Here is a 26,625-nt window from a genome sequence, read left to right as displayed (position 1 = left end):
CGTTACAGCACTTTAAGGTGCGTAAATATTCTTACAGGTAAGCCTAACTGTCATTTTAACGAAACGAAAATATTCAAGGTCAAATGTTTATTATTGTTTCTTGCATTATCATACTAACTTAAAGCACAAAGTATGATACCCAATCAAATTATATTACCGCACAGCCAAATGTAGACTGAAAGGAATAAATTATTTTCTGCGCATTATGTGCACATGCTTAGCTAGAAATGCATGTTTAAACAATTTCCTATGCAAATTCCCAGTTTCTGGTTTGTTATGCTTTTATTAGTAATTGCTGTGCATTCACATTTTGCCAGATGCATTTGTTGCCAAAGACACTGTGCTTTAAACAAGCTTCTGCCACGGTTTTGTTTTGACATTTAAGTAGACAGCTGAGTTGTTCTAACCCGGCTGATGCAACGTAATTATTTATCATTTAGATTTCAGTGAGGTAAAAAGTGCTCTAAAAATTTGGATGGAAACAAAGCAAATATCTGCTCGGGACACACTGTTCAACACGCTTTTGTTAGTGCGTGTGTGTGTGTGTGTGTGTGTGTGTGTGTGTGTGTGTGTGTGTGTGTGTGTGTGTGTGTGTGTGTGTGTGTGTGTGTGTGTGTGTGTGTGTGTGTGTGTGTGTGTGTGTGTGTGTGTGTGTGTGTGTGTGTGTGTGTGTGTGTGCGCACACAGGTGCTTGGTCAAATAAGTGTGTGTAAAAGTGTGTGTGTGTTTGTGCTCTGCACCTGCCTGCAGATGGAAACAGCAGGCTGCAGTACAAATTACAGGCTGCCACCCACCCTTGCCCCCGTGCTTGATCCTGCGTACTCCCCGTCTATCTGATGGCTCTGACACCCCCCCGGCCTCCTGTCATTTTTTTTTTTTAACTGTGAAAGAGGGGCACATGAGTGAAGTTGCTTTGAAGGGGAAACGAGAAAGATGGTCTTTATTTAAAATCATTTTCATAACTTGTTAAACTACACAACTCAAAAAAAAGTCAATTAAAGCCAATCATTTGTAATTCTCATTGATACAGGTCGTTTCCTTTTTTACCTTATCATTTAGAATATTTTAAGGTGATGGCAGAAACATTTCTGTTGAGCCATGTTTACCAAAGTACAGCACACCCTCTTCTTTTAAGTAAAACTAGAGGTAGAAGAGGTAGAAGAGGAGAAAAGTTGTTGGAGTTCGCGTTGAAGCATTTATTTTATGTCCCGTTTTGTATGAGGCAGCATCTGAGGAGTCCTTGGTGTTCTTTGCCCGGGTGTGTTATTCGTGATGTGTTGAATGCTTTCTGTCGATGAAAGGTCTTGACTGAATTGAATCCAGTTCAGCATCTGGACTCTTCCCCTGTGAGAACATGCGGCCGTGCTAGATGCAGTGTTTTGGTCCAGCATTGTCTTGCTAAAATATGCAAGGCCTTAACTGAAACAGGGATTGTCTGGACAGGGCAGATGCAGTTCTAAAAGCTCCTTTTTTTTTTTTTTTTTCCCCTTTCCAGATGTGTAAGCTTCCACACCATGTGCACTAATGCAGCCCCAAACCATTATCCATGTTTCTTAAACTGTGAGCTGATGATAAGCCAGTTGGTGCTTTTCCTCATTAGTCCACAAGAAACAGCCTCATTTGTTTCGAAGCAAATTTTCATGCATTTGACCACGTTGTGGTCCGTGTTAAATTAACGTTTGTCGAACAGAAACAGACACATTTTCAGTAGAAAACAATACCTGCTCTTTGTGCAGTGCCTCATGACAGCCCACAGTTCACAGAAATTAACATTCGGTCTTGTCTTTGGCGCACAACAGTGTCACCACATTTGTTGAATCACTTGATGAGATTCTGTTGTCGATTGTTGGATTTTCAGATTATGCACATCATTTAAAGGAAAATGTTCATATCCTTAATTATTAACCTTCTACCCATTCTTACAACATGCTTTGTCCCTCTGAAATGCTCCATTGTTGCATCGCGATGTTGCACATGTCACATGAAACCTCATTAGTCATAAAATGCTCCTCTGATTTGATCAAAATTAAGGCTACTTCCTTTTTCAAACTATTGTTGACCCTAACACAGCTTTGTTTGGATGTATTACTGCCAGTAAATGAAAAAATAAGGTATCTATTAGTCCCTACTGCTTTATAAAACTCTGGGTCTGGAGTCTTCAAAGCCAATCCTCACTGACAGTGGGTGGAGACAGGGTACATCCTGGAAAGGTCGCCAGTCCATAACAGGACAAATACGGAGACGTCCAAACCCACTTATCTTCACACATACAAGGCAACCAGAGAGACACAAATGGTTTCAGGGCATGTTTCTCCTGTGAAACTGGAATTTACAGAACGCTGACGCATCCCCAGGGTCAACATGCAAACTTTACACAGAAAGGCCTCCCAGAGGGACCACACTAATAAAATTAGACAACAATAAGACTACTTCTTATAAATAACTATCTGAATGTTTTGGTTTACTCTTCAAAAAATGCATTTGACTATTAAGCATTTACAATAATAACAGTTACTTTAATGCTTTCAGAAAATGTTGGTCTATTCATCTTACTTCATTTTATTTTAAACACAATTCCCAAGTCAAGGAAGTATATCTAAGTGTAGGTGCAAGCTCTTTCCTTTGTGTGGGTTGTCTTTTTAAGGAGCAAAATACAAAGAAATAAACCGACAGGCTCCATATGCCTCATGTCTGTTGCTATGCTACTGTGCTGAATTACTTAAATCTGCCATTTTCAGATGCAAATATGCTGCATTAGTGTTTTAAATTCAGTGGAAATGTTAAGTGCTAAACGAGACTTGTGTGAAGTAAGTGTATTTAAGAGTTTCCCTTCGAGACAGACGGCTCGCAATCTATTTGGTGCATAATAGCTTTATTCATTTTAACCATGAGAACAATGTCTGTTTTCACATTAGCGACTTTGTTCAGGTCCTTAGTTAATGTTGTCTATTTATGTATTTTTTATTTTCTTTTGGCATCAAAACCTGTGAAATGAATTCACCTTTGTGTCTGCCTCTGTCCTTTCCCTTTCTGTGCCTCTCTTGTCCCCGTTCCACTCCACCTCTTCTCCTGCTACTCTCGCCTCTCTCCTCTACCCGTCTGGCCCTTTTCTTCCTCTCATCTCTACCCATTCTGCCCTCTCAGTGGGATCTCCCTGCTGGTTTTAAAGCAGCAGGGTATCTCATCGTTGCAGCTTCAGTCCCTCAAAGAGATCAGCGCCGGGAACGTCCACATCGCAGAGAACAGCCAGCTGTGCTACTACAACACCGTCAACTGGACGAGACTGTTTCGCGCCGCAAACCAGAACGTTTTGGTCCGCAACAACAGAAGTCCACAGGAATGCTGTAAGTCCATGCCGAAGTCACGTGAAGTATAAGGTAGCGACTAATCAACCTTTACACGTCATCACGTTATCGTGCATATTTGATCTTGAATCACGGTTACAGCAGGAATGACGCTCAACATAAAGTCTATAGTCGACAGAGAAAACCTCTTTCTGGTCGTAATATATAGAGATTTCCCACAACGGAGCTGCTGCGCCATGTCTTAAACATGAAGCCCCCTCTTATAATCAACTTTCCCTTCCGTACATTTTAAAGTCAAGGTCCAAACTGTATAGGAATAAAAATGATAATAATCAACAAGTTTTACTCTAAAAACTTATGTTATATTAAAAAAAAAACTGCATTAAAGAGTTTCCAAAATCTTTTAAGTTTGTGATACAAACAGTCCACATCCAGCCGTCCCACCCAACACCTCAAGCTGATATGGATTTTTTTTTAGAAAAGTCAGGCTGCTACTCCACAGAGGGATAACATACAATCGAAATCCATCACTGCCAAGCTGAGAGAACATGCACTAAGAGACACCCATGCGTGCTAAACATTTACTTCTATTAAAATGGGAATGGCCCTTTAACGCACAATTTGACTAACCAAGTAGGTCGCTGACGCACTGAAGGTCAGCCATAATACATGTGTTTTTTGGGGGGTTGGTAAATACCTCGCAGGGCTATTGTTCAACAATAAATATGGGCTTTCACTTCACCTGTATTTCTTTTCAGCGTCCTCTCACACATTGCGCCTACACAAACTGACACAAACAACTAATTTAGACTCCATTCATAATGTGTGTGGGTTAAAGGGTAGAGAGTGTCTAAGGTCCCATAATTCTTATTTATCTGCAAGCTCAGAGAACTACATCTTCCAAAGCTTCGACAATACCCCATCACAGCCTGAAAGTACCTCGGTCATTGCGGTGAAATGGTGTCTGCTTTGATTTCAGATGAGTAGCTCTAATAAAGGAGCTCTTTTTTTTTATGTTTGCTCCCGTAACATGTATTAAAATAAGGGACACACTTGTGTCTGGCCTAATGTGAAAACGCTGGCCCGCACTAATAATTCAAAAGATTTTTTAGTTTTAATTATCAATGTGGTTATTTTGATTGAATAATCCTCCCGTGTGCTTTTTTTTTTTTTTCCCTTCTCTGTGAATAAAAGTGTTTTTTGTTCTTTCTGGAAAATCAGGCAACAGTGATGCTAAACATGCAAATTTAAAGCACACTCAAAACACTCTTGACCTGCCTGTTACTATTATGTCACAGTAGATTGAGAGTGTTATCGCTGTAATTTCTGAAAGTTACACCGACTCCACAATTGAACAAATGAACCAACAGGAGCGTTCAGAGAGTTCAGGGTTCGACCAGATGGAATTGAGCTAAAAAACTGATATTAAAAAGAATAAAGGCTGAAAGATTTCTAAAAATGGAAGAATTTTTTATTATGTCACTGCCACAAGTGTTAAAACATTATTCATTTATATATAAGGTTCATTAATGAGACTGTATTTGCATTATTGAGTTGGCCCCTTTTCACTGTTCATGTGCTCCTTTTCCTTGGGCACTTCCACAGACACACACACACACACACACACACACACACACACACACACACACACACACACACACACACACACAGACACAGCAGACACCTTGAAGACGTTGGGTGAGATACAAAAGTCACATCCTTGGCATTGTTCTGCTTGTGTGCATTAGAGTGTGTGTGTGTGTGCGTGTGTGCGTCTAAACTTGACTGAACCGAGCAGGGGCTGCAAAAGGGCAGGCATCACACCGTAACAGGGCACCAAAGACAGAGGAGAAAGCAAGTGCATCTGCCCACACTTTTAAGTGAATGTCCCTGCAGTTGCAGCGATATGGAAATGTCCCTGCTGTCCTCAAATCAAATGTGCTGATGTAGATTGATTGTGCAAGCAGAAAATCCAATGTCTGTGTACACTATATTCTGCACTTAATTGATGTATTTGTTGTCTGATACATGTGACACTGCTCGTCTCCAACAGTCAAACAATCGATCATGTATTTTTAAATGTGAGGACATCATGGATCTGCTTATGTAACCTTCAGCTGTCATTGGAAATAATTGTTTTGGTTTGAGAAAGAGCTTATAAGCTTAAGAAACAGGCAGTGAGTATCTGACAGGACTAAAGAAGCATCATATTTCGGAATCGCATTTAGGTATTTGGCATTCAGCGTCTGCAGTCACCGACGGCTTTGTAAACATCTTCATTGCCAAATCATCCCGTTTTATCTGCAAAATAATCAGACATTGTCTGGATGTGGCTGCAGAAAGTTTTATGTTAATACTTTGACAGGATTCATTCTACAATGAAGCAATCAAGACACTCGGTTGCCACTATATCAGGGCAACGAATTAAACAAGAGTCCCAAGAATAGGTGGCCCTGTGATCCTATTGAAACCATTTCGTGAAATTATTTGATGTGACAGAAATGAGTTACGAGTTTGTAACAAAATTGTAATAATTACTGAATAGGTACAAAAAATTTTTTTTTCTTTTTTTTCTTTATAGTCTTTCTTTTCTTCATATTACATAAAACTGGCAAAAGCGCAAACTAAATTGGCATGTTGTGATGGGGTGGGACTTTCACAGATAAAAGCTGCACTTCCTATTTTTCTACGATGCTAATAAGCTTAGCTTCAGATCATTGGATAACTGCTTACTAGCTGTGAAATAGCAGTTGGAAATTGGTGTGACCTTGTATGAACGTCTGTTGTTGACAATAAAGACATTGCATTTAACCGTTCTGAAATATCTGTAACAGCGTTTGTAGCATGTGACCTCCGCATAAAGAAAAAGCGGTAAGGACAAATGGTAAAGACAAAAAGAAAATCAGATTGTTTTTTTGTGGGCATATTGCATATCAGAAAGTGTCACAAAGAGAGACCGTTTTTCACCTGCACAGCGGTTCATGTGATCCTCATGTTCAGTTAGACACAGGATGCCCTTTTCCAACACAATGGACTTGGGGGCCAATGGGATTCTTTAGCAACTGCACAGCCACGGGCTCGCTGCTCTAAGGTTTGAGCCTCCACTGCCCCAGAGAATATATTGCGGGAGAAATGTATCGTTCTACCTTTTCACCGGGGCTGTGTGTACTGTGTGTAGGAAATGCACAGTTGTAAACAATGCTGATGAAAGCTGAATGTGACTGCTTTATTTTCACTTGCACGGATCAGAGCTGTCATTAATGTTACAAGTAGCACCTGTTCCGGAACTGCTGAGACACTGAAAGCAAACTAAAGCCACAGCAGTGACATACGTACAAGGAGGGATTACCAGGGGTAAAACTGGAGTCAATGACCAGTGGAAGATGCTAGAATGGATGGAGGAACTTTTAAAAGAAATCACAGGTTTTGGCTCAGCAGCGGTGGACATTGTGAGGAGACGAAATAAGTTATTGACAACTCCTTTAAAAGCCCTTATTGTTTTTTCTTCCTTTTTCTTTTTTAATTACAATTGTTTAACAGTTCTCCATTGCACATAGAAAAGGATCGTATCCAGCTGCCCCTCTCTCCTGTTTAGGCTTCTCAGTGGCTGTGCTGCTTTGCTTTCAATGCTTCCATTGATGAGAAGGCATGAGGGGTGAGGGATGCAGAAAACTGAGGCAACTGTCTCCTTTCCTTTCCTGTAGCCACTACTGTCACACAGGTCTTTCTTAACGAGATGTTTTATTATTCATTTCAATCCTATTTTCTTTTATTTTTATAATTCTTATCTGCCCACTTTATGTAAATTATCCACCATCACAGCCTGTTTTCCTTCAGCCCTTGTGAACCAAACAGGCACTTGTCTGGCCACTTGATCAGAAGCGGTTGTGTGTCTGATCTCCTCATATAAATTAAAAGCAATCCCACCGTCTTCCATTGCTCCATGCCTCTCTCGCTCTTCCTGACCACTTTACCTTTGGTGCCGGAAGCTCAACAGAGGCGCTTTGTCTCCTGTGAAAGACAAAGCTTTCATTCTCCGCCCTCAAAAGGAGCACTGGATTTCGGTTCGTTCATGTATCTGCATCTTTCTGTCGGAATTAATAAGCATTCTGAGCATGGCTCAGGTTATCACTGAGGCATCGCCCCTGGCTTACACACGGCCAGGATGCCGAAAAACAGCAGGAGCCCTTTTATTGCCAAGTTCACAGCCCAACAGAAAGAAAGAGAAGAGGAGCGAAAGAGTCTGCCGTCAGGAGGGAAAATCACGGCAGACCCAGATCAGATGATAAAAGTTTCCTGTGTATTTGTAGTACTGTCACCATGTTACTTCAACACTCTCATTTTATCACTGTAATGGCCTCAAATATAGCAACCTTTTGTAGAGCCCAGTCCTAGGGGGAAGACAAAAGGGAACGAGAGAAAGAGATACCAGATCCAGGCCATTACGGAGCAGATGTAATAGCCTGATCATTTGGTACAATATGAATAAACAGTGTGGCAGAAATTGAGAGAATGGAATACCGATTGCGTTGACGGAAACGCGCCTTTTTGTTTTTTCCCTTTTTATAACAGAATGCAATGCAAAGAAAATCACACCGACTCATCTCGCACTTGTTTCTTTGTAAATCAAAGGTCGCTTTTATTGCGGATGTACATGGTCACCCAAACAGCCGACAATAGCGGATTTTACTATCCATGTGCATCTGGGGATGTATGTTTTGTAAGACAGTGCACCTTCTTCGACGCTTATAGAACATATTTTGCTCTAATTTTCGCAAAAGAAAAAAACTGTCTGCATTTCACATTAAACACAGTTGATGAATGCAACGTTTCTATTCTGGTTTTGTGTTTCATGTTTTTGTGGGTCTAAGTTAGATCCACAATCCTGCGTGGCATCTGCAGGTGCATTGTGGGTCCCGCTGGTGATTTGTCATTGTTTGCTCAGCATTTCTTTTTTATAATGAAGTGGCTTCTTCATTTCCAAATGCAAAAAGACACCACATCACATAGTGCTGCAACCAGTATGCAGAGATAGCACCACCCATACTAAGCTACCATCCCAATCCTTATTTGAACTGAGTTAATTAATGTAATGTTTGAGGAGGGAAAAAAAAAAAACTTGCTGGGAGTATTTTGCGGGACTAATCAGCTTATCTGTCAGTTTTTCCGTTAGGTAATTGTTATGTGACGCTATTTTGTCGGACAATTTCTTGTTTCTCAAAGAAAAATAGCTTAATCCTTCACTATTAAGTTTTAGACACACACCTATTCCTCTATTTTGCTGCAATTACCCTGCTATTGTTTAGGAAAGTTGTCCTGACAAAAACACAGCTTTTTATAGGTCACCACAAATGAACAGCTGCACTGTGGAGGTGGAGAATTTTCATGCAAAAACTAAGCCCTCACAAATTGCATGTGCCTCGGTACATCTCGCCCCGTGTCTTATTACAGTGCAAGTAATGAGATTAGTTTGGCTAATTTTATAACCAGCTAATTTAGGGGAATTTAGAGTTTATTGTGTGTCAGCACTGAGTCATCAAAGAATAACTGCTTCCACACAGTTACAATCCTCTGCTCAAGTGTCTTTCTTTCTGTCTCTTTGTATTGTGCAGCTAAGGAGCGTATGGTGTGTGACCCACTGTGTTCAGACGCCGGGTGTTGGGGTCCTGGCCCGGACCAGTGCATGTCCTGTCGATACTTCAGCCGCGGGCGCACCTGTGTGGATACCTGCAACCTGTATGAAGGGTAAGTTATGCATATACATGTCCACGTCCACTCATACAGGGGATCAATGCACCATACAGACAAAAGTAGCAGTAGATATTTTGATGTGGTGTTTGGTTTTGAGGCTTGGTGTCATTCTTGCTACTAGTCCGATGGTGAAACAACAGATAGGTGATTGATTGACACAAGCATTTTTTAGGCCACTCATGCTGTGCAACTTACATTAGATAGCAGATAAATAGTGAAGGAATTGTATTTCTTTATATAAAAAAACTCATAGTGACAGGCGGGAATATGCAAGAAAAAAATCATTAAGTCAGGTTTTATTTGCAACAAACATTGGGTATAACTGAGTTTACTATCTTAAATGTGTATCAGATATTAAATTGCAACAAAATAGAATCAATCGAAATGGAAAAGTGCAGATCTGTTGTAGGTGAACAGTTCCCATCATCACATCACTGAAGTGTTGATAAAATGAAGGTGTACAGTTGGTGGAAACAACCTTTTTCATCTTTTCTGTTTCCCTTTTATTCATCCAATCATCATATTTTCTCTGCCAGATAAATCCCCACAAAGCAAATCAGTTAGGTGCCAACGCACACACAAATATATGGATTACTTGCACCTATGTCCTCTGGGCACAAAGGTATTTTACAAAGCATATTTGTCTTTTGTTGTTCCAATATTAATCAAAGTCACCACTGGCCCTGTTCTTGTCCACCTTTACTTCATGTTGAATACAATAATTTTGCTTTGCAACATTCCCATAGGAGATGAAACCAAGCCAAACTCATTTAAGTTATGTTGCTGCAGGACAGGCAGGACTAAATATGGCATCACTGCAACATTCAACTTATATGTCACTGAATCACGGATAACGAGGCCTTTGAATTTTGCTTGAATAAAAAAAAAGGTAAATACTAAGTGGTCACTTATTGAGAAAGTAACATTAATTGTGTTGGATGATATTCTGAAATACATTTATGCTCTGTTAGCATGTCACAAACAAAAGTCCATTTATCATCACAATGTAGAGGAGCAATCACAAGCTTCTCCCTGCAGCACAGATTCGAGCAGCAGGTCTAGTTGTAACCTTTTCAGACTTCTCTTCTTCCTTGTATTAAAAAGATTTAATTTCAAAGATTGCCAGGTACCCTGCCAGTCCATGAGCAGGATCCTGTAAGGTAAATCACAGCCCTTGAAGATAGGCTGCTGCTGCAAGAAAAGTCTCTATGGTAACCAACAAGAGTTGTCTGAGGGAGTGGACAGGGCTCAAGTAAACTGTACATACTCCAACTCACCGAGAAACTAGCACCGAAAAAGAAAATATTGCACTCACGTTGTTGAAAGGGTTCATACAATTCATTTTAGCTACTGAGACACAAGTAGATTTCCAGTCCTGCCCCTTGCTTGAATTCCTTTCAGAAGGCTAGAAAAAAAAAAGCCTGAATAACTTTGTTTTTTTGGACTTTCTGTATCTCAAAGCTCTTTCAAATTACAAATTGAAGGAAAGTATTGTAGTCCTCAACAGTGAATTACCAGTTTTTCACTGAAGGTAGAATGTTTAATTAGGATTCATTGTCTAAACAAAAACATAGTTTACCTATCCATGAGCAGACTATATGGTCAAACTGGGACTTATGCAAATTAAATTACCGACTTCAAAGAAATCCTCATCACCTAGACATCTCCAAGAAAGATCCCACTTGAAAACTGTCTTGATAAAAATGGATTGGAACTTTAATAAAATAGGTTTTAGTGGTAAATTTAAGTGGTCCTCTTTAGTGAACTAAGCCTATTTGGGTATGAATACAAACAGAATTATGTTATGGGTTATGGGTTGAAGCTCCTGCAGCACCTTTTCATAAAAAGAGTTTTGCTAAACAGCCTAAGGCTTTTTACTCTTCAAGTTGAGTGGTATTTGTGTCTGTTTATTGAGGATGATATTACAAGCCAGGGGGTGAAAGAAACAACCTAAGAAGTGGTGTAGACTCTTCAGTCAAAAGGCACCCCTGCAGAGCATCATTGCAGCAGGGGGTCCCTTGACGTTAACAAGTTAAAAGTGACAAGATCCACTCTGCCAAGGGTGTTTTATCAATTACATTTACGATATGTTTCCCCCTCAAAGAATAGCTGGAAAGATGTTTTTTTTTTTTGTTTGTTTTTTTTTGGGGTTTTTTTTTTCATTTGAGGGTGATGACATGTTCACAGAGTTTGGGTGGATGTGTTGGCGAGGAATGAGGAGGACCAGAAGCTAGGGCAGGGGGGCTAGGCGTGTCACTGCGTGTCACAGTCACTGCTTGCGCACGGGGCCACGCCCTGCCTACCTGTCCACCTGCACGTCAGCACCACCACCACCACCACCTTCAGCGATACTGGCACACCTGCAGTGCATCGTCCACCACATCAGAGATTCAGTGAATGCCGCTCTAAAACTTCACCATTTGATCATCCCAACGTTGTATTTCATAAGCAGTGTTTCACTGAGTTTTACACACATATTTAACTCAATTTTTGTCAATAGTTACTCATTTTAAAAGGTGAAGTCTTGCTCTTTTGAAACTCATTCTACTGAGACTAATTTCAGTAGCTGTTATCTGCAATTATCATTCTTTATGTTATGACTCAACATTCATAGCCATAGGTGAGGGTAGTGATGTAGATCTATTTGTAAACAGAAAAAGTTGCTCTACAACTCATTCTTCACCACACCAATGACATAATTACTTGCATTACTGCCTTACCTCCTCTCACCACTCCTGAATAAGAACCAAAGACACTTGAACCCTTCCACCTAGGGAAAGTTTTTCATCCTTACCTGCAGGGCATGCCTTTTTTTTCCCCATAAGATAATGATGGATTTTTGGAGTGGCTGATCCGCATACAAAACACTTTGCACTTTGTGGCAAACTATGTGACATGCAACAGTGCCAGCATTTACAAAAAGCAGTCGCCGAATCCATTTACCCTCCTCAACCGGTCAAGTGTGCCAGAAAACACTTTCCTGGGTATGCTAAAAAAATATGATCGCCTGAGAAAAAGCTACTACACTCCACTATTCCCTTTTTGAAAATGGTGACCATCATCTCTGCATGTAGTTTTTTGACTAGCCTGATGACTCCCAACAGGAAAATTCAGAAAGTTCTGAAGTCTTCAGCACTGCCTCCATAAGAGAGGCATGTCCCCCAGGGTTCAGAAGATCCACAGTGTTCTTTCCACACTCCGATGATATCATCATTTACAGTCGAAGGATATCTTGCTGAGCACAGCTTGCACAAGACTACTTTGACCCGTCCTGAGCTGCCAGATGGTGTCCCAGAAGCTCTTTAAGGCTAACTGAAAGTCACTCTCCATGGTCTCCCTGATGCCCTCTCCTGCTACAGCTGTGGCCTTTTTTAGCCTGCCGATAATTGTCTGTTGCATCAGGAGTTCATTGAGACAACCATGCCTTCCAGGCCTCCTTCTTATGCTTGGCAACACACATGGTCGCTAGTGTCCTTGGTCTGCCATGCTGACAGGCACCAACAAGCCTCTGGCCACAGTTGCACCGAGCAATTTACACAACATAGGTGTTGAGAAGGGTCTACTTGGGCTCCATGCTCCCAACATCCTTTCGGAGCTGGCAGAAAATCGTATTGAGGTGGAAGTTGACATCCTTTGAACAAAGTCCTCTCCAAGCCCTTTCCAGCCTACCCACAATGTGTTCTAAGCTGCTGGGTCTGCCCCATATCAATCCATGCCATCTGAATAACTGATAGATGGTGATGAATTGACAGCTTTGCACCTGTCTTCAACCGAATGTCCAGAACACACCGTCTGGGTCGAAGGTTGAAACCTAATGAACTCTTGTACTAAATATTTGTACTAAATATAATTTGTGTTTTTGGAGTTCTCCATGCCATGTGTCTTCCTGCTCTCTCAAACTGTATTGCCAATGCACCACTCCTCCATGTTGGGCTTTGCAGCTCATGGGCACTCGTAGTCGTCCCCCCCCCCCCCCCACCATAGCTTGTTTGGGCTGTGCCTGACTGGGAAACTACAGAGACACCAGGCACTCACCAGCAAATACTACCACAACACCTTGCTCCAGGTGGGTCATGGTCACCCATACATCTGAAAAGTGAGAGTCACAGTCTCTCACATCATCATTATCACTACTGTGAGTCCTAAAGCAAGGCTAATAAAACCTGCCCTGCCCTTTAGCTACTTTGCTGCAACAGCTCTGAGTGTGTGTAATTTGGGTTAAACAAAGTTCATCTTGAGTACCTTGTGTATGTGATTTTTATCTGAAACTTTCCATCACCTCAAACAGTATTTAATGCATTATGTATTGTAATATTAATATTTGTAAGATGAAAGTTACTTCTGGATAACCTGGGAATAATAGCAAGCCGCTACTGCAAATCATTTCACATGATTGTTGAAAATATTAAAAAAGTCAAAACAATCTCAACAATGCCACTCAAGTTCATGTTGTTTGTTTTCTCAGACAGTAGATTTTTTCCACAGTGAATGTGTTACTTTATCTCCATTCTTTAACAAACAGAGCATTTAGTAAAGCAGAACATAACGCTGTCACCTGTAAGTCCTTAGCGGTAGTGATATCTTCTTGCTCCACTGGAGTCGCTATTATTTTGACCAGTACACACCCAGACAAAAGCTCACCCTATTTTGCCTCCTGGAAGGTTTTATGAAGGCCAGATGAAGCATAATTAACACTAATTATTCTTATGCCGAGAACATTCTGTCTTCCCTCACTCACCAAAAAGGACCCAAAATGCTGTCTCCTTTTGCTGTAGTGACAAAGGCAAAGTGCCAACTCAGTCGCAGTGTGGTCAAATTTAATGACTTCTTGAGGCCACACCAGTGCTCCAGTCTTATAAAGGGATTGTAGGAATTGAATAACAAGGCACTTAATTTAATTGATTTTTTGAAAATGTTGCACCTCTTGCAGGTACTGCACCTTTCAACTGTGTCAACCCCCTGAGTGATGGTATCAGTGTTCCAGTTAGCTAATTGGATACAAGCTTTTTAGTGTGCGTCTCCGTGTATGTTTGTTTGGGGGTTAACTGTGTATTTTGTGCACTTTGTTTGCCATATTTTTGCCGACAGACCTTAAGTCATCCTCCACTGTTCATCATTTCTCCAGTTGTTTCAATTTTGCTGATGACACACTTGCTGTAGATTGAGTTTGACATCACCAACTTAAAACAGAAATTTGCAATTTTGTGAAATTTTAATACATTTTAAATTTGCCGTCACAAATGAATCCGCTGCACATGTATAGGGGTTGGTAGAGGAAGTCTAGATACCTAAAGCACAAGAGAACAAGTGGATTGAATCCAGAACCATTTTGACTGTAAAGTGATATGGTGAATCAGTCAGCACACAATAGAAATCCTCATCCAGCCATACTTGCCATACATAAAGTTTAAGCCTCCACTATAAGAAAATAAAAAGACAGTTTTGTAAACGTTTTCCAAAATAAAGAACTAAAATTGCAATTCATTTTGTATTTGGATTTCGTTACTCTTACCATTGCAGTACAAATTTTAGGCTGTCTTTAGAAGGGATTAGGAGAATAAACCTATTTAAACAAAAACTAAATGACTGTTACTTGAATGTTAATGCTGATGCACAGTTTCTTGTGAGCTACCCAAACTGCACAGAAGAATAGGAGAATCGCTAAAAAAAAACCTGTTCACTCATTTATTTTATGGTCAGAGCTGTTTGTTTTTATGGCTTCACTGTTAGTAGGAGCAGTGAAGAACATGCAATAAAACATTATTTCAAAACCAAACCTTAAGTCATGGAAAATAAGTCCATGTTGGAAAAAGTGAAATTACTCACATTTTGCAGTGAATCTAAATTATTTTATCATCTTGTGAGGAAGATTATACCAAAATACAAGATGAAATCTTGAGGTCACTCACAATAATTTTTTTTTTAACAAGAATAAATAATTTTGTTTGACGATAATCTTCTTTATACAACATTGCTTTTGGTGGCACACATTTATACAGTGTAAAATTTATATATATTAAATACATTATAATATTTCTGATTAGATGAAAGAGTGTTAACTGGAGCTTTGTTGCTCGGCTTTTTTGCTTCCTTCACAACCACAGCAAGAAGGGATATTTTATTAAACAGGCTATTCTCCTGACTGAGGACACAGTACATCTTTACTGTCCCTTTTTTTTTTTTGCAATATATAATACTGAACACTCTTGTTCGAGGTGACAAATGCTTCTCCGCTTGTCTCTCACTCCTGTTCTCCCTTTCTGTATCTCACCCATTGAACCCTTTCTCTCTCTCCTTTTCCATCATCTCTCTCAGGGACATTCGAGAGTATGCCAATGGCTCAGTGTGTGTGGAGTGTGACGCCCAATGTGAGCGAGCTGACGATGAGTCTTTGACCTGCCATGGCCCGGTAAGCTCAACCCAAAGACAACAATATTGAGGAAGACTAAAGCGTTCATTTCCCATATTTCTTCTCAATATCGATAGAGAGGGAAGCCATTTGAAGACTTAATATTTGTTTCTATCTGCTCAATAGAGAGATATACCATGTTGCACAGACAGGAATACATCAACCACTGACGCCCTAGAAAAGAGCACTAAGGCCTCACTGTATCTCTTTCATATACAAAAATCACATGAATCATATGGTGATACTGTGCCAATAGGTATTATGTTTCATAACTTTATTTCATTATAATTTGATTCATTCATTCGTTCATTCATTCATTCATTCATATTTGCAGCATAGGTTCATCCAGCTATGACAACATGACACGCATTTTGCATGTAATACAAAACAAAATCATTTTATTCTTGCTCGGACATGATGGAGGGGTGCAAACAGCCCAAAGAAACACAGGTTTTCCAAATTGCTGTTGTATGCCTATTCTGCTTAGTCAGATCAGCAGTATTCAAAAAAGAAATGTTCTCTGTAGTAATTTCTAGGATCACTGACTCTCTTCCTAGGTCATGTCTGCAGATACACATCTCTGGGTCTTCAGTTAGACCTACAGCCTTGCTGTAAATGATCTGGAAGCATACACAGATTTCTCAGAAGCAACTTAGAAAAGATCCAAGCCTCTGGAAGTTGAAATCAGTTATTCACTGCTTGAAGATGTCAAACAGCAGTTTTCTCAGTGAGCATCTGACCGTATCTCTCTGCAGGTGTCTTCCTCTTTCATAAAGACCAGAGATTCCTTCAAATAGTTCCAGACATTTGGTGCAGTTGTTTCCAATAGTGCCCACTAAGTATAACCACTTTATTGGCACAGTCGTTGGCGAGTTTAAACAGCCAGCATCCACCAGGGTACCCGTTCTCATGGACGAATAGGGGACTCTGACAGAGTGTAAAATAAAGTCTTTGCCTGAGGAATTTAGTTGGCACCCTGCGCAAGCACCAAATCCACTGAGTGAGAAAACTGATGAACAACTCGGCACTCAGTCCTACAGTCATGACCTAAGGCTGTGAACGCCTCTTGGTGAAGATGACTTCAGTGTCTGGCCAGTGAGCCTCAAATGATCATTGAATGATCAATCATTATTGAATCCCTCCTGAACCACCAGTTAATCAGTTAATTGAATATTAAAAAAAGATGCACAAGACTGGAAGTACCTGTTGGTTTGTCTACCAGCTACGCAAAATTAGGAAATGAGGAGTCAGAAGTCATCCATATTTAGATTATCTTGCTGTGTGACAGCCACAGCATTAACCAAATATCCCAAAATGCCTTTGGCAAGTCTGTGAAAACAGAGAACGTCTGAAATTATAAACACCAGCAAATAAACAATATCATATTAATTAGCCCCTCAAATTCTCTCTATTTCTCGAATGCTCCAGCTTGTCAGATCCTCTGAAAGTCAACTCCAGACTGCAAAACAAGGTAGTAACATCGAATGACTTTTTAAGCGTGTCCCAATTTATGCGCCCTCATTCATCAAATGTTCCATTTTCACATGAGTGCGCAAATTCAGGTAAAATAATGGAATTCTTGAATGTTTTGGCAGAACATTGTGCTAATCGTCAAAACCTCTCCATATCCACTGTGTTCAGCCCTAGTCCTCCACTGCCTCAGATCAGACACCGCCAGCAATACAGTTAATCAGTCTCAAGGCCCCCCTGTCAGACATTGATTGCTCTAAAACTGGTCACGCTAAAATACTCAAAGCCCATTATCTTATGCAGAAGTTTGTACAGATCTACCTTCAAACTCCAACCCCACTTCTTTTTTTTGCAGCATAGGGCATTGCATTGTTCTAATTTGGAAAAAAAATATAGTATGACTTTATCACCAAGAAAGACCTAGACTGACTGAAACTAATCTTATCTATCTTCACAGGATAGCTAAATGACATGCATCTTTGTGAGTTTAGTTAACTGCTGTTGTGCAAAGGTGCTGCATGGAGACAACTGACCAAAATCAGATCACTACAACTGAAAACTGCACAGACTCGTAGGAACCCATTGTGTTTCCTAATGTCTAGAATGAGAAAAGCCTCGAAACTGTTGGTGCACTTTGCTTTGTCAGCTTGGATCTATGTTATTCACAGTGTGGCAAGTAATTAATGAGTACATGGAACCGTTGGGATACATGATTATGGTTTGTGCTTTCGTCATTTTTTTAATGAATCTCTTCTTCAACTGCCTCACTAGATGAGCTACCCCTGAGTTATAAATATGGAAACAATATTCATCCACTGAAAATGTAATACACGGCTATCTGCCTTAAATGGAATTCACAGTATACGGAAGTATATCCCAAGCTAGCCTATGAACCTCTATTTCTGCATATCAATAAAGATTAACTATCTATTTGATAATGTCAAGTCAGTGGTAAAGTACCTGTCAGGTTTTCCATATGAAAAATGGCAGGATTATATCTTCAGGTTTTCCATCGCAAAGCCTAGAGTCCTTTTCTTGGAGCTAAGTTGGCCCTGAGTTGAGGCTGAAATCTAAAGAAAAGGAAATAGCTCTCAAACTTAGGATTTTTTTTATGTTTGTGCATCTGTTTCTTACTATCCCCGCACAAATATTCTATAGAACAGTGCCCAAAACAAAGAATTTGCTAAAGCACCTGCAACGTTTGAGGGTATTTATTTTCCTCTGATTAAAATACACTCCTGAAGCCGAGCGATGATAGTAAGGTTGCATCAAGAAGGACTTTTGCTCAAAACATGCACTGCAGATTTTGTTCCCTGTATTAATATCAGCAATTGACATGTGTTGTCAGCAAATATTATGAAGCTATCACATAACATTTTCCATTTTAAGCAACGTGGAATACGCCTCAAGATAAGATTAAAATGGCAGTTGCTCCTATTGTATCATCTAAATTGTATTTATACCATTTGGTTTTTAAAACCAACACTGAAAGTGAATTTATCCTGATACAGTAAAGGCAGATTCAGCTGTAAAGGGGTCAGTTATTTTGCTTTGTGTTTCAGGCCTTCGCTCCAAGGCTTTAGCATCACTTCACTAACCACAAACTAAATGATTGAGCTGCAGACAGTCCCTGTGGTATTCTTCGACTAGGATTAATTATTGTACCAACAGTCAAAGTGTGCCTCTCAGCTTGACTATTGATTATATTTCATGTGATTCAATGATAAAAGTCATTGCTAAGTGCGCATACTAAATTTCTGGACATTTGCATCCACTTCATGTACTTTTCTGGGTATCAGATAGGCTAATCCACAAGTTCAAACTGTAACCTGTCATGTTATTCTTCTATGAACAGGCAACCGTTAATTATGAAAATGGAGAAGTTCATGTTTCACATGTGTTTTTCCCTTAGGAAGACATTTCTATCACCCGGGAACCTTATCTCCTCACGAGTTTCAAGAGAAGCATAGCAGCTTTTGAAAAACTGGTAGCAGCTGTATCAAAAAACGCCATGAAAAATAAATCCCTGACCTTCATTTCCGTCTGCCTCTTGCGAACACTGCACCCACAGCCACATGAGGCCCCTGACCCTGCTTTCTCTTAAAATCTTATCTTGCTTTTTGATAGAGAGGAATGATTTGCGACAGATGCAAGCCAGAGGGGCCATGTACTGTCTTTTGTGTCCCATCACACCCTGTCAGACAGTTTTCCCAATGTAGTTTAGAAGTGTGGAACTTTTTTGCTCTCCCAAACCACAGTGACGTTTGTGTGTGGATGTGCAAGCATGGGCAAGCAAAGGCCAGAGTTAATACTTTCATGGTTGTTGTTGCTTTCAGTTGTGTGTTTATTTTGTTTTGATTGTCTTGGCTGGCTGCTTGATAGTTGACTGTCCTGGACAAAGCTTTTATTGACAGTGATGGGAATATGGCTGCTGTAAAAAGGTTGCTACTACCCGGAAGCCAAGAACTTATTTAAGCCCTTTGATGAATGAAAGAATCACAGACTTGCAATTGCTGTCATATTTATATTTTTTTTGTTCATTTCGAAGTAAATCTAAATATTCTGATGTTCACCCATTTGTCTTTTTTGCCACTCTGTAATTCCAGACGTACTGTACGATGTTCAAACAAGTCAGTGCGTCAAATGCAAATGTTTGCTCTGTGTGTACACGTACAAGTGACTTGTCAAGCGGTGTATAATGGAGATGCCCCAACATGTTGGACCTTGTATAGATGTCACATGTGCAGCATAGGCATCCAAATGGATTACAGCAACAATGTTATTGCTACAGAGCCCATAGCAATTACATTACAGCTTACAAACAGTGATTTGATAGGGCCGGTGCCCTCTGGGGATTCTATACGTGTCGATATGCATGCATACAGGCAGCGCTATAAGCAATTTAGGCGACGATATTACATCTAAAGATCGTTAATCAGCTGACTTGGCTTGCTGATTTCAACCTCAGCAAAACCACTGCTCCAAAATGCATCTATATTTACAACATTGAAAACCCATGTCCATCTCATGCATCTTGCCCCCGATGATGACTGAATGGTTCATTAGCAAGTTCATTATGTTGTCTTTAAGATCCTACAGTTGCTTCATGCATAGTGTTAACAAATCTTCTTCTTCCATTAATTTTTGACATTACCCCACACATAACAAAAAATCAGCAGACCCACAACCGCCACCACCACCACCATCACCGCTGCTGTCTCCCAGAAGTGTACACGTCACACACATTCACACAATTTGGTCTGAAGTGTGCATGCAGAGCAATTTGAATGTACAGCAGGGTGCTTTCGTTGTTGCTGTGGTTGCCCTACCATCCTGCTGGACCGGGCACAGTTTCTTTGCTGTGTCACATAATTTAGCGCACTGATGTGATGGGACTATTGTATACGCACACACCAATAGCCATGGGTGGGAAGACACTCATAAAAGCAAAGTGCCAAGCTCGACGCTAAAGCCAGAGAGAGCGGTGAGACTTTCAATTTGCATAATTATAGCAGGGTGAGTACATGTTCACGCACGTGCACCGGCTTTAAAGAGCATAAGCGGGGGTATTATGAGGCACATACGCTTGCACACACAGATTCACACTCTGTTTCAGTGATCAAAGCACAACTATATGTTGTTCTCTCATCCTTTCAGGAAACATTACATTGACGTACACTCATTTTCAGCAGACTATAGCACGATTTGCTTGCCTCTTACTCTCCATTTAACCTAACCCGAACCCAACTCCTCTTACAAGTCAAAATGTTATTATTGACAGTATGGGTATTCCATTGTTCCCTCCATACTTGAGACAAGTCACCAATAGGATGGTGTGCTAAGAGCTTTATAATATGTGAAGCGCAGCCACACATACAAGACCGTGTGTGCGTTTATCACTCTGGCAAGATTTGTTAATGCATGTATGTCTGTTCAATATTGTTCAATGTGCCTTTTTAACATTCATGCTATGGCTCAAGTGCAAAACAATGGCTGGATGATGGGGAATTAAAATAGTTTTTATATGCCCCAATTATAATTATTTCACAGTTGTTTTTCGATGATTTTCCATGATTTGACATGATAATTTTTGCCAATTTATCACTTTATGTTGTTATCACGACAAAGAGGCTAAAGGCAAATTACACTGCAGCCTCCACAGTATTGTTTTTTAATTTTTTTTATTTATTGTTCTTTAGCCTTTATAACCAGCAAAAACAACTTCTTATGCCATCTTGTGATAAATTCCAAATTTAAGATCATCTTCAGTCTCTCACTTAATCTTGATAATCAATACATTGGCGCGCGCGTGTGCGCGCGTGTGAGCGCGTGTGAGCGCGTGTGAGCGTGTGTGCGTGTGCGCGTGTGCGTGTGCGCGTGCGTGTGCGTGTGCGTGTGTGCGTGTGCGTGTGTGCGTGTGTGTGTGTGTGTGTGTGTTAGTTATGCTCGTTATGGGGTCTTCTGGGAGAGCTTTTCACCTCTCTTCATGTCCTCCTCTACCTCCTCCCTCGCCTATATTAGCGCCATAAATCCTGTTCTAGGCGGATTGTTATGGTCATTGTGTGTGCTGTGAGCGATGGTTATTATCTGCCTGCTCTGCTCACACTGCTTTATGCGTATCGTCTGCTTTCTCCCTCTCGTCCCTCTCTCCCTCTCTCTCTCTCTCTCTCTCTCTCTCTGTTTCCTTATTACTCAACAGCACTGCCTTTTCTTTATTTTTTCACTATTTCTTTCCTTTTTTTCACCAATTTCACCTTTCTTTTGCCTCCCGTTATCTCTCGCTCTCTCTCTTTCAAGCTGCTGTTGCTTCACGGGTGTACTAATACTATATACTACAGTTTTATCTGTGAAAAATAAATCACTCAGCTTCAGGTTTATGCATATATATACACCTATCAATCAGTCAATGGTCATGCAAACAGAGGCTACCACCTTCCATAAATCTGCAATAGTGCAGAATTGTCCTCTAGGCCTGATTTAATGATGTCACATACTATAATATATCCTCTAAATGTGTTTTTACAATACATATTTATTAAGAAAGCATGTCTCCTTAGCATCTGTGAGATAAAATTGTTTACATTAAGATTTGATTGTGATCGTTGACCCTGCTGCATAAATATCTCCTTTAACTGTTCGCCAACCAGTTAGGAAGAAATAAGGACTTTTAAGATGATTTTGTTTGAATCAAGATAAGTTGTTGTGACTGACACTTATCACACACTGCAAAACTAGTTTTTTTTTATTACGTTGTAAATTAAGTTTACTGCCGGGATTCTGCTATTATGTAATTCTAAAAAAAGATTGAAAATGTGCTTTATTTTCTCTCTGCCCACAGGGCCCAGAGCATTGTGTGAAATGCCTTCATTTCAAGGATGGTCCAAACTGTGTGGAAAAATGTCCCGATGGCCTGCAAGGTGCCAACAGTTTCATCTTCAAGTATGCCGAAGTCAACAACGAATGTCATCCCTGCCATTCCAATTGCACCCAGGGGTAAGTGCAAGGACAGAGCTGTGGGGTATGATACTCATTAATCCACAGACACTAAGAAACTCCCATTATTCTTTCACGGATTTCAAAACAGTGCAGACTGTAAGAGATAAAAACAAGGCAAACAGCAGCTGAGTTCAGTCGTCATCATTTAATAATAGAAGAGCAAGTAAAAAACCATAACAAGTGGCATAGCGTAATCCTCTGCTTTCTTTCTCAGGCTGATTTTGGAGTACAATTAAAAAAAAAACTGTTGTTTAACCCTCTCGTGCTGTTCATATTTCGTGCTTTCACTCATGGCCTTCTGAGCCAGGCCAAGAATCTATCTTTGTCTATTTACAATGGATAACTAGAAGATCTGTTAATATGAGAAGATTCTCCTCCTTAAATAATTGTTTTAGATTGGAAGAAAAAAGCATTTGTAGGGTTTTATAAGTCTGTGGAAGCTGTTATTACACAGTAGCATGCCCTGCCGCACGAGACATGAAAGCATAACAGCCAAATTGGAGTACTGCTGAACCTTAGGTTTCTTTGACTTTAACCACAGTGGTGGAACAAATATCCACCTCAAACTATAGGGATCAAATGTTACTTTGCTTCTGTGTACTCCATTCACGTTAGGCTAAGTCGTTAAAGTTCAGGGTAACTTAGCCATATATATGGTATTTTTTCACTGCTGTAAAATGTGACCCAAACTTTTTCTTGAAGCACATTAAAATGGAAAATATAAAACAAGAAAAAAATATGCTCAAGTACCAGCTGCTTAACACAGTCTGAACCAAACCAAGATCTGTTTAAACCTGTGAAACCTTTCATTCATCCCTATGTTATCTATCCGATGTATAAGTGAACCATGTTGGATCTGCAATTCAAGTGTGTGTATTCTAATGGGGCAAAACAGCAACGTATGTTGTCAATCATTTAGCAGTATAATTATGGAAGTGTAAAATTCAATACTGCGTGTCAACAGGTTCAGTTAAAGAAGAGGTTTTCCTGAAGCTGGAATATCAGAAGGAAGTGGAATTTAAGTAAGACCAGCTTAAAAGAAGCTGAAGCTAGAACAGCCTCCTTCAGAGAGAAGGCCCTAATTTAACGGTCTAAGTGCACAGTCTAAAAGTCTAAAGCACTCGTGCATTTAGGTGTGTCCAAATTCTCGTTGGCTATTTTACCGGCAAATAGTCTGTGAGCTAAATCTGGTATAAATCCAACACATGGTTCAAAGGGCTGTAATTATTCCCTCAATTATTCATAGGTGTTTTGGTTGTACCACTGAATAAACCAATCAGAGTGCCATTTCCTATTACTTTAAAGAATTTAGGAGCACTTCTTTCTCGGGAAATATTTCGAAAGCACTGATGACAAACAAGACAATATCTCCATGTCAATCTGGGCTGGCGCTAATTAAGGTTGCAGAATCTTAAAGCAGGTTGACATGTGTGAATGACTGCACATATTCTGTATTTGGTGATGGTGCAAATATATTGGTTAGAAGGTGACCAGCGAGAGTCGCTCAGATGAGTAAGTGATGCGTACTACACAAATATTTTAATACAACTCGAGCTCATGGGGCTCGTGCTGCTCTTCCTGCAAACAGAAAAGTATACTCCCAAGATCTTGTGAGATAAGCAAGATAAATGGAGAGATTAAGTAGAAAATGAGCAAGAAGAGAAAAAAAAAAAACAAAAGTGCATGAAACCAATGAGGTATCCTGCCACTCTCCGCTGCTCACTGGCCACTGATCGCTCACTGTAATATGCAACTCGGTTTGGTAAGACAGCATTTTGTATTTAACTCCACGGGGAGTTTATGTCACTTTCTAGTGTTATTTCTCCTCTCCTGAGTGACAGCCTCCAGCTCGCTCCAGCATAACAATGTAGTCTTAAATGGAAAACACCAGGCTGACACTTTGTCACAGGCACAGCTTCATAAGCAGGTCCGCCTTTAGAAAACAAAAACTGATGGAAGGCGAAGGATGTGAGAGATACACTGAGAGGGAAAGAGACAGACTCCGCCAGAACATTCAAAAGAGCCACAAAATTTCACAGCCGGTGCGTGTTGTGTATGACGCCACTGGTGCACTCTGCGCATAGGAGGCTTGAAACATTAATGCAAGAGGACTGCTGAAACTTCCCACGGAGATGTTCGCTTTTCTTCTGAAGACAGTGCAGCTTTGTAAACTGTCACTCTGAAAATAAACTCTCACTGTGTTCCAGGCCAGAGCAAGCATGAAGCTGAGAGCGACCTAACAGGGCAAAAATAGTCTCCACATTTTAAGTTTGCTCATGGTCGTCCGGAGTTTAACACACAAGGCCAGCTTGGTACTGTCTTGAAGTGTGTGACTCAGGAAGTAAAACATCCATCCCTACGCATCATCATACAGTCATCGTTTGAGCCAACTGCTATTAAGTTAGCATTCCATCGTTTTTAGCAATATCTCAATTTTATGAGGATTGCTTATTGCTTGTCCTTCATTTTTTACAAGGTGCATTGGACCAAGACTTCAAGACTGCATTGGCTGGATGGACAGGTACCACCTTCCCTTCTATGGATAGAGTTCATTTCACAGCATGTAAACAAACCACCAACCATCAACCCTCCCAAAGAATCACAGTCAGCACGGAATCTGATTAATGATTCGCTCTGAGGCCCTAAATCCCTGCGAGTGTCCTTAATGCCTCGCTGTGCATGTGTGCATTTGTGTGTATGTGTGCGTAAGTAGCCTGCATGGTTCTTGATAAATTGATAGTGCTTTGGCTTTTGTTGTGATGCTCGGGGGTAAAAAACAAAAAAAACAAAGGAAAGAATGCTCACAAGTTTTTATAAATGAAGGAGTTTGCCATCAAGTGGAGCTAAGAAATCATTTGTGGCGTTTAGGGCATGATTAAAAATATGGGAAAATAAACAAAGATCAGCAGCGAGTACTGCACAGCTTAGAAGTGAGTCTCAAGATCTCCAGCACACTGAAAAGATCAGGGGTTGTTAAAAGTTAGCTCAGAGGTAAAAGTCAAGACGTGGCACTGTTTAGACTCTCGAGCAGCATCACACAAAACTCTTGTAAAGTCAACATAGAGATAATCAGTGAGGAGCCAGATATCATGTCCCTTGTATTTTATAGGCATTTTACCAAGGAAACGGATGCTGAAAGAAATTTCATGATTTCTGGAAGGAAAAAAAAAAAAAAGAAAGAAAATAACATGCCATTTTCAAAAAATCAACCCATTTTCACCTGAAACAGTATTTGGGGCTCTGCCAGCAGGGAAACTCCAGTAGATGGGAAAATGTAGCTATCAGCTGACCCGGTGAACAGATCAGCTCTTATCGGATCTCTGATAGCCCTCACTCGGATACAGCTGTATTGTATCTGCAGCTTTCGGGCTTCGTTGCCTGTTCTCAGGTGTCACACGTGTTGTAAATCTGTTTCGGAGGTATTGTTTTTTTTTTAGCACAGCTGAAAGTGTCTTATCACAAAACTGTGGTTGCACAAAGTCGTCTGAGTCCATTGTTCCACGTTGCATTGATGTACCTGTTGTGTAGGAATTGCATGGATATCTGCGTAAGCCGCATCAGTTTTTTTCTGCTGTGTATGCCTGGAATATTTGTGTCTGACAAAACCGAGCAGTGACTCCTATAGCATGTTTACATTTGGACCTATATTCTTTCATTTGATTCAAGATGATCTAAGGCACCTGTTTTTGATACAAGTCTATCCTGTGCCTGACTCATTTGCAATAATTACCTTTTAATATTCTAACGTTAGTGAAATGGTGCAGAAACATGCCTGCCAGTCAGGTCAAATGCATCTCTGGTTCCTGTACAAAGGTGAGCTACAGAGTGAAAGTTTAAACTGTACGTCTGCAGCATATTTATAGAGCAGCAGGGTTTTCCCCACTCACTCAGGGGACCTATTAATGTCGGCTAGAAAGACCATGGAAGTGGAGCGTATGTAATGAAGTAGACCTCTACTGTGTATCTTGATGTTAAAATTACATCCTGCATTTGTGGAAAGTCTTTATTCCTGCTGATGTGTCGCCACATGTCCCCATGTACATGCACGTTGTTTAGCAACGCTGGTCCATAACCTCTCATTCAAGTCGTTGAAACATATCGATGCACACGTCTTGTTTTTCCTCTGCGCTCACAAGTAATGGACTCCTTCAAAGTCGATTTGTAATTCGCCAGAATCATAAATGCCGACCTATC

General features: G+C 40.4%; 1 protein-coding gene across 1 annotated transcript in view; it reads left to right on the top strand.

Moving 5' to 3' along the window:
* Positions 1–26,625, top strand: part of erbb4b (erb-b2 receptor tyrosine kinase 4b) — a gene marked incomplete at its 3' end in the record, with an annotated part of 315,584 nt that overhangs the window by 226,451 nt on the left and 62,508 nt on the right. Inside the window, exons 12-16 of the mRNA XM_080477811.1 lie at positions 3,145–3,344; positions 8,918–9,050; positions 15,372–15,465; positions 22,274–22,428; positions 24,908–24,952. Coding sequence (XP_080333937.1) covers positions 3,145–3,344; positions 8,918–9,050; positions 15,372–15,465; positions 22,274–22,428; positions 24,908–24,952 — 627 coding nt within the window. The remainder of the gene's footprint in view (positions 1–3,144; positions 3,345–8,917; positions 9,051–15,371; positions 15,466–22,273; positions 22,429–24,907; positions 24,953–26,625) is intronic.

The sequence above is a fragment of the Lipophrys pholis genome (genome assembly GCF_963383615.2).
Source record: "Lipophrys pholis genome assembly, chromosome: 13".
In the NCBI taxonomy this organism is placed as follows: Eukaryota; Metazoa; Chordata; class Actinopteri; order Blenniiformes; family Blenniidae; genus Lipophrys; species Lipophrys pholis.
Note: the sequence above shows the minus strand (reverse complement) of the source record. Positions and strands in the feature narration are given on the sequence as shown.